Source organism: Micropterus salmoides, unplaced genomic scaffold (assembly GCF_014851395.1).
Source record: "Micropterus salmoides isolate LMB-PRFRI ecotype aquatic unplaced genomic scaffold, ASM1485139v1 Ms_hic_scaffold_4, whole genome shotgun sequence".
NCBI lineage: Eukaryota > Metazoa > Chordata > Actinopteri > Centrarchiformes > Centrarchidae > Micropterus > Micropterus salmoides.
The window spans coordinates 29,847,252-29,861,408 of NW_024043372.1; the positions used below are offsets into that span (position 1 = coordinate 29,847,252).

The window sequence follows — 14,157 nt, forward strand, 5'->3', positions numbered from 1 at the left end:
GAAAAAGAAAGCCACTTCAGTTTCTGGTCAAGCTTTGTAAACAAGGATGAGCGTTTCTCACGTGAGAGTCGCCTCTATCAGACCCACTTATTACCCTGTGTTCGACCCGCACGTGGAGGCTGTGGGAAGTTTCGCTCCTCTGTTTGAACTGGAAGTCGTTCTGGTCCGACACCTTGCAGGCAACATCACTGGAGTTTCGTACTGTAGTAAAGACAGATAACACAATCAACTTTTTTTTACGTTTCAGTTATTTTCTGATTCACGATCTAGTTAACAATCTGTGTTCATTGCCAGCCAAGAAACAGCTTTCTTTGTTTTTTTAGAAAGATTTTTCTTTTGGTGATCTGTTATTTTCCCCCATTAACTTTTATTATGGATGCAATTGAAGTCAGAGAGAGTCGGAGAGTCTGTCTCTTTTTACATCATTTGTCATCATTTCCATTCAGTCACATGTGAGGCTGATAATTCCTGAGCGTCTGCTTTGATATGATTTACATCATTTCAATTTCCCCTGAAACATTTAGGCTAATAAATCATTTCCAATCTTCAAAAGACACCATGATCATATTATGGGTTATTCAGTAATGAATTCACAATAAAAAAATACAGATGCACTTAAGGAATAAATAATATAGGCATGATCCTGTGTATAAATACAGTATGCAGGTTGTTGTTCATGTGCAGGTTTTTGTTAAGCAGGTAACAGAGAGAGAACATGCTGCTCTGGCAGTGATAACTGTGTGCCTTTTATTAGTATCGGGACAGTGCACATGTGTGCAAACTCCATCAAAATCTGTACAGCAGTTAAAGCCGACTGACAACTTTGATCCAGCTGTGATCAGCCGTCATCAGATCACGTAGCGCTTCAGAGGACAGGACGTCTCTTTTCTCTAAAAGCATATTTTCTTCTCTCGTGGTTTCCTTGGGTCTCTATCTTGTGCATCAAGGAAAAGACGCAAGTAAGGGAAACGTGGATGTGATCGTGAGACTTCAAATGCACCCTTGGAAAAATACCTGTTCAGAACTGGAACATCCATTGTGCAGAAGCCAAGTTGTAATTAAATCAGAATTTATTTATTGATTTATTATTTTTTACACTTTTAACATGTATACAAGACAAAGTATACTCACATTGGACTAGCTCAGTACTAGTGTATTATTTGCAGATACACAATGCTGAAATGCATTTCCCAACGTGATCCCAAATTCATTCCAGAATTACATCCATGCCAATAACAAAGAAAAATTCAAGTAACCATGTTTCTGTTGAGAAAGAGAAGCTTCTTATGAATCTTACAGTAACAAGATCATTCTTTTAGCAGCCAAAAAGGCTGCTATTGTTAGTCTGAATTTCGTATCAGAATATCGACTAACAATGGCAGCTTTATTTGGTTTGGGAAGGGTCACAGTCCAGCGACATCAGCCAAACGTGTGTTTTAATACAACTTTTGATGTTTTTCTGTAGTACACATCCAAAACATTCAAGGGTTAGGATAGAAATTGTAAAAATTGTAATTACATTTTTATTTTCAAGACAGCACTACAAGACTAACTAGCCCTAACTACCCTGACACACACAGCAGTGACTGACCTTTTAGCCTGAAACATGTAGCTTTATTCTTTTAGTATATCATGTATGCAGCCATCAAGTGCATGTTTAGGACCCTTTACAAGATTCTGGTTTTCAAACAAATCAGCTGAAAACAGAGTTTTTAGCCAACTCACATGGTTTTAGCATTAGCATCAGCTTACACTGTCTGGCTACGGCTGAGAAAATCTTCTAGCGACAGCTGTCATTTCAGCAGACAGAATTCAGTGTCGTCAGTTAGAAATGAGAAGCCTTGTTTGTGTTTACTTCTGTGTGAAATTGAAGACCTGTTGTTTTACAGGTTACTGCAAATATCTAGTAGCAGATCTGCCATGGTTACCACAGTAAACTGCGTTATGTTATTGTGTGTAGTGCTAGAACAGAAAGCTTGACGAATCTTGAAAGTCTTGAGGTGCAGCCACAGTACCTTGGTGAGGCGGGGCTTATCGTACGGCCAGTCGGAGAGACAGATGTCAGTGTTTCTGTCTATATATGAATATCTCAACTTACTGTACATTAGGCTTAGTAATACAATTACATGGGTTTTTTTTTTATTTCTCATTACTTGTAATACAGTAGGGCATCAGGTTTTATCAGTTCATTTCAGAAACAGAAGTTGCTGTGCTCAGTTGAATTTATACTTTATTATACCTTTTTTTTTAACAGCTTTATGTCTTTATTTTAGTTTTTTAAATTGCCTTTAATAAAACTCCATCATTATAAAGATCTTGAAAAGTTACAGCAGATCCCCTTTAAGTTAATCTACTTCAGACTGAGTGTTTATATGAGGTCAGTTCATTTGGACTGAGTACTTAATAGGCTCATTAGGTGGCATAAACACAGTTCATGGATTGTCTCTGTGCTCTGGCCGACTCAGAGTGGGACCAGTCCAGCTTTTACCGACTTGGTAACGTAGTCTGATGGAACATGTCGGAGGAGGCGGCGGCACAGATGGATGAATGATCCTCTTGTTGCTGTGATCAAAGACTGATGACACAACGCAGTGTCACTTTATTTATTTCTCTCTTTGGCTTTGTTTTTGTTCCCTCTCTTCCTTCCTGTCCTGCTCTCCCATTCCTGCAGCACAAGATGACAGGATACGTGTGTGTGTGTGTGTGTGTGTGCGCAGTGTGTCTGTCAAAGTAAATAAGAGAAAATATGTGTCTTCATGAATTATTGTGTCTGTTTATAGAAAGTGTGCCCGTTCCTGTGCACGTGTCTGCATGCCTGTGTGTGTGTGAAAGAGAGTGTGTGTGGTCTGACTGTGTGTCATTTACCCCTTGCCTTGGCACTGCGTTTTCCTCCCGCTGTAACTTCCTGCCTGAGTGTTTCCAGTGGCATCCCTCACACTTCAACCATTGCTTTGGAGCCATCCCTCTATTCCTCTTTCCAAATTTGCTCCATCCATCCAGCCATCTATCTATCTATGCACTCAGGACTGCCAGACCACAGCCCGTCTCATTCATTAATCATCAGCATTGAGAAGGAACACAGGGTGCCGTCGGACGAGAGAGAGGAAATGTAGAAAGGTGGTGGGAATCACAAGTGCAGGAGATTGGAGGCTAAAACTAGAACCTCCAGAAAATCTAAAACTAATGCTGAGATGATCCTGATGATTAATCCTTTGTCTACTTGTTTTTCAGATCCCATTTTCGCTGGTGCAGTTTCCACTTTGGGAGTATTTAAAGGTATGTATCAGGGCTTCCCATAAATGTTTGTCTGACAGACTTTATTTCCTCTCTGTCTTTATTATCCACCTATTTTAACCCACACCCCACTCTCCACCCTTCCTCACTACCATCATTTACAGTAATTATACTCAGTGATAAATCGGTAGTTAAGTTATAATAGTGTGCTTACGCTCTGACACATTTACAGTCGAGTTCACCCTCTGCATTCCCCTGTATCATTGTGGCAGGCGAAAATGGGACTTTACACCCCGGTTTTAATGGGTTGTCACGACTACCATCAAACCAGCCTTCGATTTATCACGAGCATATTCAGTCCTGCATATCTTTCCCTTTCTCGCTTTTTTCACCTAACATCCTTAATATCTTTTTCTCTCCCATCTCTCTCTCTTTTTATTTTGCGGCCCTGAACACATAAAAAGCTGTTTCTCTTTGAAAAAAGAAGGCATTTTGTTGGAGTGACATCATGTCTCAAGGGCTCGAGAGGCGGACAGTCGAACATTCCATCAATGTGAGGAGCTAACGGCCCGAGCTAAGGCGAATAATACGCTGCACAGCTGTGTGTTTGTGTGTGTGTATGTGTATGCCGGTCTGTGCATTTGCGCGAGTTAGATTTTTGTCGTTCACAAGTGTCTCTTTGTCCCTCAGTCAAAGGCCCTCTCTCCCCAGGCCATCTGGACACGTCCGTTGGCGGAGAGCTGAACTGCTGGAATCTGGACTGCTCCTCTCCACTGTCTCTGTTTCTTCTTCTCCATCCATTGGCTCCCTACTCCCAGTCCTCCCAGATATATCCTCTATATTAACATGGTGCTCTGAATAGCTAATGAGGCGTTTCCTCAGTTATACTGGCAGACGCTAGCTGACTAGTCGAGGAAGGAAAAGAACAACTTGCAACCAAACAGGTTTTTACTGCCATTCCATCAGAGTGACCACCAAGATGTTCAGAGGGTTCCATAAATAAGAATAATGGGATTTAGTTTGAAAAATGCCAGAGTGGAGGAATTTGAGAGAGTGCACGTGTGTGGCATGATCTCCCATCTGCTTTGTGGGATAATAATGTGCTGCGTTATGGCCTTTTTCTCTTTACTTCACACCGAGCCAGCACAGCTGTCAGTGAGAGAATCAGAAAGAGGAGAAGGGAGAAAACCAACCAACAAACTGCTGTAGGCCTATTGGAAGAGGACTGTGCAGACAAATCCTTTCATAGAGTGCATTAAGTTCAACTCGCCGTTGAATTTCTGAGATATCATGGAGAGGCATATTCCGGGCAGGAAAAGGCAGGGAATTTTATAAAATACATCAGGCAAGACAGGGTTTGAAAGAATAATGTTACACATTAGTCACCGCATACACATTTAAAGTATTTTTTTCACTCCAGACTTCAGTAATCCATGTGAATAATTTCACACATTCATTTCACAATACTGTGGTTTTCACTCAGTTGTTTTTCCCAACAGCATTTGTAGCCTACGGCTTACAGTTTACCCCATCTGTTCTGACCTCAAAAACAACATTGGCAAAACAGGAGGGTGTAACAATTTTAGGTTATGATTAAACACCGAGAAAGAGCCACAGAAAATTCAAGGAATTTTCCGTCAAAGGCATGGTGGGAACTAAAGATTAACCGATGAGATGCACTCACAAATGCTGTCTCCCTATACATTTGTTCGCACAAAAATACAAACACATACATGCTGACACACTCACATGCACGCAGACCCACCACCTCTTTCCTGTGGGAAGTCGTCCAGGTGCAAACTCAGAGCCTGACACAAGGGTTCAAAGGTCAGAAAGTTTGTTTTCCCAGGTTTACCCCTTATTATTTATTCATGAAACAAAGAGGAAGGGATGGAGAGACTCGGAGAAGCAGAGACACAGGGAGGAATCCCCCAGCACGAGGCCTTTGATGTGGAAAACAAAATCTCCTTTTTAATCTGCCCTCTAATGGAATACACATGACACATCCTGAGCTCGTACACACTCACTGCCAGTTCTCCTCCTTTCTGTCTTTCTCTGTGTGTTTACTTGTTTGTGTTTGCATGTGTTGTGCACAACACATGGTTTTTTGTGATGTCCACATGTGTTTGGGAAAGGAGGAGAATGAGATAACATGCAACAGATGAAACTCGAGGGGGGGGGGGAGACAAAGAAAATATTAGTAATCGCTCCATGCTGTTGCCCAATTGCTCTCCCTGAGAAGTAATCATACCTTGCAGTGCCCGAGGCAGCCCAGCTGTCCACATGCATTTTATACAAAGGCTAACCTTGCATAGTCAGTTTCCTCATCGCTTTGCTGAAACTGGTCGGGGGAGAAAAAAAGACAGAGTTCATTCTCAAAACAAAAACATCAGGTGGTTTCACTCAGTAGCCAGTTGCATTTGGGCAAGCAGCCCTGCAATATGACTGTTTTAAAACAAAAATGTCTTTTACTTTAAATTTTACAAACATATTCGCTTTATTCTTTATTCTCTCTTGATTCTGTGCAATTAACTTTGTTTTCAAATAAATAAGTGTAGCTTAATCTGCAAAGCTGTGTAATCCCTTGGTCAATATTCAAAGCAGTACATTTTCCAAATACTGTAATTTTGAGAGGTAATTTGGACAAGTAATTGAATTATTAAATTTCACAATATATATGTCATGTACGGCAAAAGATTTACATCATGCATAGCAAAATAAATGCGCTTTATTCCATATGTTGCCAGTTAAATCCATTATTTTATTATTTGTGAATTTTTTTTCACTGTTGCAAAGTGTGATTCATTTGATATGTGTAAACTCGACTGTCATTGTGAGATGACTCAGTAATCCATTGAATTTTAGAGACATAGTCCTCTCAAGCTGTGGTCTCAGTCATTGAATTGTTGAGCGTTGCCATTATGCCATACATTGTCCTACTAAGGTACAATTTATTACAGTGCTGTTAGCATTACATTGTACAGGTCCACATAATAAACTAGCAACTATCTGTGTAGCAGGGCTACCACACTACCAGACCATATTAGTTTCATTGCACGCTCAATCTTTTATTATAGTGCATAGTTTTTAAGAGGGGTGGACAACTAATTATTTAATATTTAGATTATTGCTACTTCCAGCGGTCTCTTCTACAAGGAGAAAGCTGCCGTTCTCCAGCAGCCTGTACACACCAGCTATGTGTATTACTAAGTTGTGATTTATGCATTACTAATATAAAAGCATCACAGTTACAACATAACTCTAAGTAACAAATAAATAGTTACATATGCCCCAGGGTCAGTGAAAATCACAAAATGTCACAGAATTATACTCTATTTCAGCCCCACAGCATAATTTTTCCTTAATTGCACATCATTAATTTATTGATATGATATTTCAATATCAATCTAGCTTAACGCCATGGACTACGATGCCAAGTGGGTCATGCCAGTCAGAAAGCTAATGCGTGTAGTCACCATTACGATGGAACTCTGTCTGATCGTTGATTGACCACTTGCCTTAGTTATGACTTTTCGTCAATACTGAGTCATGCCACAAGTAATCGTGATGCAACCAATTTTAGTAGGTTTAGTAGATTTATTTACAAACTAACAAGTAAATAAGCCTCTAGTGTCGACTTTACGCCCTAACTTAGGAGAGAACTCGCACACAGCTGGTGCAACCCAGTGCAGGAATACAATCTCAAGCAGCATCACACGCCTAAACATGGCAGTATGCTGTGTAGGAAGGAAAGGAGAGGAAACAGGAGAGTTGCTCCGCTTCAGAGTGTATACAGTTACAATTTAAAGTTTTTTTTTGTTTTTTTGGGGGGGTTCAAGAGGCCTGTGAACTCAATGTAATTTGAGCTTGAGACCCCCGGTATATAGCCTAAGAAATGTGTACATGTTAGTGCTTCAATACAAAAATGTTATCAAGTAAACGAATGCGTTGACATGTGCATGTGATAGGAGAATATGTGCTGATATGAGCTGATTTCCTGTACTTCAACATGATGGTATGTAGACAAAATGAGTAAAGTTTGTAGCGTGATCGAATGTGAGCGCTGCAGCGTATCCTCTTGCCTCCCTCTTGTCCCGTCCCAGTTCTTGGGAAACAAGTAGCATGACATCACTGGGGAGAAAAAGCAACACAAAAATAGCTTGGACGGCCCGGTTCCCAGCCACAGGCCTGGACCCCAGACCAAGGTTCACAATGTGTTTTCAATGAGTCTGATATGTCCGCTAACTACAATATTCTCTCTCTCTCTTTGTCTCCCTCCCTCTTTCTCCCCTATTCTCGCTCTTTCATCATCCTCCTCTATCGACAACCCTCTCTTTCTCTCTTTCTCCCAGACTCTGTGGTCATGGAGGCAAGGTCACACGCTCTACTCTTGGCAAGCTGCAGTGTGCGGAGCTTTTGCAGGTGCAGGGGATTATTTGCTGCTTTGGGAAAGAGGCGGAGAGAGAGGGGTGGAAGACGGATGGGAGGGATGGATGGCTAGATCAATGGATAGATGGATGGATGGGTGAATAGATGGCCAGGAGGGCAGGACAGGTTTAGCCAAAGCCACATTCTTGTAAGATTCCACAAAGGTGAGCTCAGCTGGGCAAATCACATCCTCACCTGCACAGCCGAGCAGAGAAGAAAAGAAAGCGGAGTAAAGAAGAATGGATGGAGGGACATGAGAACAGGCAATTCCAGCCTTTTTGTAAACATTGCTTTCATACAGCGTTAAATTAGCAATCCTCAATACAGCATTGTTGCCTTAAAAAAACTATCACAGTTGTCAAGCCCTTCAGCCAATGAAAATAACACCATGGCAGACGTCTATGGTTCTGTCTTTGCCGGGATGAGTATCGGGGGAGAGACAGACAACCAAGGGAGGACAGAGCAGGGAAGAGAGGAGCTGGTTCCTGGTTATGGGCCCCTGCAGCTGTGCGACCTCCTGAGCACTGGGGCCTGAAGTGTTTTTTTGAGAGAGGGAGAGAGAAAGGCGCAGGAAAGGAGTGGAAGAGGGGAAGGGGAGTGGACTAAAAACGAGACAAATGGGGGAAAGGAAAAGACAGCAACTTGAGAGAATTCAATTCGACCATGAAACGCGAGAGATAAATAATCCATGTGTCTTTAGTTCTTTTCATATTCAAGTGGGAATCAATATTCACTATTTTATTATTTGTAATCCGATTTTTTTATGCTCCGATCAAAAATAGGAAATGAAAAAACGAGCCACACACCGAATTTGATTTTGATATGTCCGATTTTCTGAACATTTTTTATTTTTAAACCCTCTGCATACACATGGTTAAACCCACACAGGTGTTTTCACTGAATATTCTTGATTAGACCTCTTTACAGAACTGTGGAGGTGTGTACAGACTGCTCTTGATTGTTGTTGTGAGTTTAGTTGCATCTGTAAGACAAGTTACAGCTGCTGCGTTCCAAATCGCATACTTTTTCTTTAGTACTGCAGCAGAGGATTGTGTCTGGCCAGAAAAGCATGCTAGCGTGCATACAGCATTTGACATACACTGCTCAAAAAATTAAGGGAACACTTAATCATCACAGTAGAACATCATGTCAATTAAACTTCAGGGATGTCAATCTGTACCGTTGGAAAGAATAAACGATTGTGAATCAATGTCACTTGTTTTGGTACAAAGGAAAGTGACAACCGGTGCACTGGAGAGGCAACAGCAAAATGGTTTTGCAGGTGATGGCCGGAGATAATTGCTCAGAAGGAGCACTGCAGAGCACTACACAATGACCTCCAGCGGGCTACTGGTGTGCATGTTTCTGACCACACTGTCAGAACAGTCTCCATGAGGGTGGCATGAGGGCCCAAAGTCCTCTAATGGGATCTGTGCTCACTGCCCAACCCATGAGAACATGCGACAGACGTGAAAGAGTCAGGAGACGCCATGGTGAACTTCATGCTGTCTGCACCATCATCCAGCAAAACTGGTTTGGTGGTGGGTCAGTGATGTTCTGGGGAGGCATATCCTTGGAGGGCCGCATAGTCATCAGTATCCTGACTGCTGTTAGGTACCGGGATGAAATCCTCAGAGCCACTGTCAAACCTGACACTGGTGCAGTGGGCCCTGGGTTCCTCCTGGTGCAGGACAATGGCCTCATGTGGCCAGAGAGTGTAGGCAGTTCCTGGATGATGAAGGTATAGATGTCACTGACCGGCCCTCACGTTCCCCAGACCTGAATCCAATTGAAAACCTCTGGGATGTTTATCGGTGCTTCCGAGGCTGCCAAGTAGCGGCACAGACTGTCCAGGAGCTCACAGATGCCCTAATCCAGGTCTGGGAGAAGATCCCCCGGGACACCATCTGCCGTCTCATCAGGAGCATGCCCAGACGTTTTTGAGATTGCATACACACTACTGAATCATATTTTGAATCTGCGTGTTCTTTACTTTCTTTACTTTGATTTTTGGTATGATTTTGAATCCAGCCCTCGAACAGTGGATGATTTTGGTTCCCATTAACAGTTTTTGAACTTCCGACTACGTTACTTTGAGCAGTGTACTACGTATGGGGACATACTAAATCTTTTTCTGGCAGTATGGTCATTGGAACTCACTAAGCATCTCATACACCAATAATTACGTATTTCTGAACATAGCTCCTTGCAACTTCAAGCAAAAGTCCAATCAGCTACAATAAGTGAAAACACCTTAGGGATGCATTTAATTCACTTGTTTTTGTTGTTTACCTCTTTTTAGCTAGTTTTATTGTATATTTTATACTAATGATGCTTTATAACTTTTTATATATATATGAAACTGCATGGATGCTGAATGTTTACCTGCATAAAGTTGATACAAAGGCGTTGGTGGGGGGAAAAAAGACACTAAATGGTCAGACACTGACACAAAGGCATGGCTTTGATATAAGAGAGAGGGCAAAGAGCTGATTTGAAACAAAAAACACTTTTGTTTAGTGAACTGAAAAGACAACTCAAAACACAGTTTGCCTTGTGGTATACAGTATCAGTCCAGGGTCATGTAGTGACAGCATGTACCTCGAGTATTGTGGCCCTGAATAAAAAATGCACCATCTATCTTTCTACTCAGTCTTCACCTTTTTTTTGCGATGAAAAAGCAGAACCACAATCAAACTATATATTTCAGAGGAACAGTTCCCCAGACCGCTCCGTAGTGCAGTTGTTGGATGTTTATAACTTTCACTCCATAACTCTTGTGACACTACAACATCCAGGCAGGACAGGAAGATTGAGGTTGGCAGCTCTAGGGGCGATGGAGAGATGGAGGTGAAGGAGAGTAGAGGGGATGAGGAAATGGCACCCTAAGGAGCTGAGACGTGGCCCCGCGCCACACCGCCTGGACTTGGTCCATGCTGGGAAGAAGAGGAGAAAGGAATCAGAATAGAATAAGAGAACAGGAGATGTGGATGGGTGGGTGTCAGACTGAGACATGCAGAGGAACAAAGAACATAAAAGACAGTTGAAAAGAGTCCTGAATACATGACAAAGTTAGAAATACCCTCTCACATTAGATTGGCTGACCCTTTTTTTTCAAAGGTAGTGAATATTAAACTCTTAATGATGATATCATAACTGTAAATAAATGTAGACATAAACACGTGTAGTAGTTTTAACCTTAAAGCAATCAGACAGCCAAAATTGTTAATTGGGATGTACTGTATAGGAAAAAGGATCGAAAAGTATGAAATTGTAGGGTGGCAATCTAAGCCAAAAAGGAGGGAAGGAAAAAGGGGCAAGATGATGAGGTAGTGTTTGAGGGGGGGTGGGGGCACGGGTCCAGGGTAGGAATCAAGTTTGCGTCCCTCTGCGACCGAGCTGCTGTCCAAGAGGGATCCTCGAGTTTCAGTCACTTCCCCTTACATCGCGCTTCACACTCTCTCTTTCACTCATACATAATCTGCTTGACACTGGAAATGATCAGACAGGCACGTTTAATCATCCCAAATATCTCCACTAGCGCCCTGCGTTGACTTACGACGGACGTGACCCCGTTTGGACCGCCTGCCTAGAACCCCCCCCTCCCAAACTGCCTACAATGAGACAAAATTACATCACTGTCTGATTTGGTTCTAACCTTCATCACATGACAAGGTTCTTCCAGCCAGATTTAGATCTTCCAATTCAGCGATCCGTGTGTAAGATTTATTAATGCATCCTTTTTCTCCTATCCAAGAATATTAAAAAATAGGCTACAGTAAGAGGGCTGTATCTTGTTATCCTTGCTGAAGTTGTATCCACCCAAGTCGGGGGGGAAATTATTAAAATCCACTCTTATAATCAGCCAGCATTAACTAGTAAAACATAACAGTGTGTTACACCACACTGATCCTAATGTTTTCCTGTATCCTCAGTCACGTTGCTACTCGGTGGCCAATATTCATATGTTTATGGAGAACAGTTGCTATGCCTGTGGCAGAGTTACACACACACACACACACACACACACACACACACACACACACACACACACACACACACACACACACACACACAATCTCTCTCTCTCTCTCTCTCTCTCTCTGTTTCTCACTTAGACACACACACTGCGGCTCAGCGGGGACACCTCTGGACCGCGCCACCCACACAGCTTCCAACTTGGAGGGAAGTTGGGGTGTAACTGCTCTATAAAACTTTGAATGTATCCAAATGTGTGTCTTGTTTCAAGCTTGTGCGTACAACTAGGTGTGTGTGTGTGTCTGTGCTTGTGTGTATTGGAAACCGGAGTGAGTGTGTGTGGAAGGTGTGGTATGGAAGAGGATGGGGGGGGGAGTGGTGGGAGTAGAAGTGTGTCTGTCTGGTTTTGTGGTCTAATAACAGCAATATTATCACTTTTATGAACTTAATGGAGTGGAGGGCCAAGACTTCTACTGTTTATTGCTGAATTAATACGTTACTTTATCTGTGGTTAAATAATTTGACTTTTTTATTGGTTTGTGTGTAATATTTAAAGACTGCTCTGTTTGCACTTTGCTAAATGTGTGTATGTATCCTTTATAGGTGCAGTAGCGGCATTTGTTACCACTCCTCTTGACGTGGCAAAGACCAGGATCATGCTCGCAAAGGTACACACACACACACACACACACCCTCCTCTGGCTGCAACTTTTAAACACTGCTGTCGGTTGATGGCTCGCAGACAGAGAGCTGAGCGGGCCTGCAGCCTGAGTAAATTTCAACAGTGTCAGCGCACAGGACAGAGCGGACTGAGGTAGCACCGGGTCTGTAGTGAGACATACACACACATCTATCATCCGATCTGGACTATGGACAGTGTCGTGAAGACGTGTTTGTGTGCATGGTTAGTGTTAGAGTGAGGTCTTGTTGCCGCTCCAGAGGAATTTCCATCTCAAGGCTGCTTGTCACTGAGAGGTGAACCAGAAGGTGTCCTGCCTGTTAACTCTTCTACTCTGTGCGTCCTCTCTAACAGTCCCCCTCTCTCTCGCTCTGTAGCGGTGTAGCTTGCTCTAACTGTATACCTGGCTTCCCTCACTATGTCCTATGTGTGTGTGGAAAGGGTAGTGAGTTCAGAGTCCCCCCCCCACACACACACACACAATCACACACACATACACGGACTGTCCTTGGAAAAGACACAGTGTTCCTCCTCCACACCCACCCTCCCTCCCTGGTCCTAACTAATAAGATACTGGAATTAAGAAAACACTCAGACAGTCTTGATCTCTTGCGAGAAGCCGTTGGCTGTAGGTGGAACAGAACGGTACAAAAGCTTCCTGTAAACATTATTTGAAATGCAGCAGCTGTAATTTACCACCAGCAGAGGATTTGGCCTGCGCTGCCTCAAGTTCGGTTATAACTTTATATGGCCAAGTTTTTCATTCACTTAAAGCACCACCAGGTAAGCTGGAAAAAAAAACTGCGAAGAAGCTTAACAGCCTCTACTTATTACGTTATCAGCTGATAACACCCATGTTTAATGAATATGTTTTTTATCTCCAAAAAGATTGTAAACCGCTCTCTTCTAACTGGGAATGTCCCACCTTGGCTGAAACATGCTGTGGTTCAACCTCTTCTAGAAAATAAAGAAGGGCCTTTAACCACTAACACCAAATCACTTTAGACCTATTTCAAACGAACACTTGAAGCAGCACGGAAACATGAAGGAGTGCTTTGTCAAGCCGGCAGCGGCTGCACCGCATATCCTGTTTTACTTTTTGTCCCCACACAAAATAAATCAGCAAGGCCGTCACTTTGTGTTGAAAAGTAGTGGGGACATAAAGGCTCAGATTAGGGGTGTGAGTGACAATACACTTAGGTCACGTGATGCGAAGATGCCCAATATTGGGTTCGCAAGAATTGAGAACACGAGTTGGGGGTCATATATTTTCAGCACTCCAACACTTACTTTGGAGAAATATTTTGCACAAATTTATAGTATGTTTTTTTATTTATAGTTTATTTATTTGAAGGGAAACACAAAATTCAGGTGGCAGGTGACAAATCAAAATATAAAAATGTAATAAAATTCAGTAATCAGTAGCTTGTTTTTTTTAGCTTGAAGGTTCAGTGTGTAAGATTTAGTGGCATCTAGTGGTGAGGTTGCAAATTGCAACCATCTGTCCAGAACTTAGGACAGCTACAGTGGCTGACAAAAGGTGTCTGTTCTGAAACAGCAAAGAGTAGCCAGTCAAGAAATTAGGTTTCTTTAGGTATATTTATTAAGAAAATATATTTGTTTACTTAATTATTCAGTAAAACCCTATGTTACTGCGACTTGGCCACTGACCGATAACTTGGAAAGCCAAGAGTGTGAAACACTGTCACTGTTTCTGCATCACAGTCCATTATAAACCACACATTAAATAAAGTTTATACAAAAATTGACAAGGGAAACACATTAATTCTCTCTGTGATTATGGACCCTTGCCAAAACTGCCCGACAACAATAATATC

At 42.2% G+C, this 14,157-nt stretch overlaps 1 protein-coding gene across 3 annotated transcripts in view; it reads left to right on the forward strand.

The window, feature by feature from the left end:
* The window catches only part of slc25a26 (solute carrier family 25 member 26), a 62,066-nt gene that overhangs the window by 34,446 nt on the left and 13,463 nt on the right, over positions 1 to 14,157 (forward strand). For all 3 annotated transcript variants that reach the window (XM_038697162.1, XM_038697161.1, XM_038697160.1), the window contains 3 exons: positions 3,232 to 3,276; positions 7,587 to 7,656; positions 12,244 to 12,308. In XM_038697162.1, coding sequence (XP_038553090.1) covers positions 3,232 to 3,276; positions 7,587 to 7,656; positions 12,244 to 12,308 — 180 coding nt within the window. The remainder of the gene's footprint in view (positions 1 to 3,231; positions 3,277 to 7,586; positions 7,657 to 12,243; positions 12,309 to 14,157) is intronic.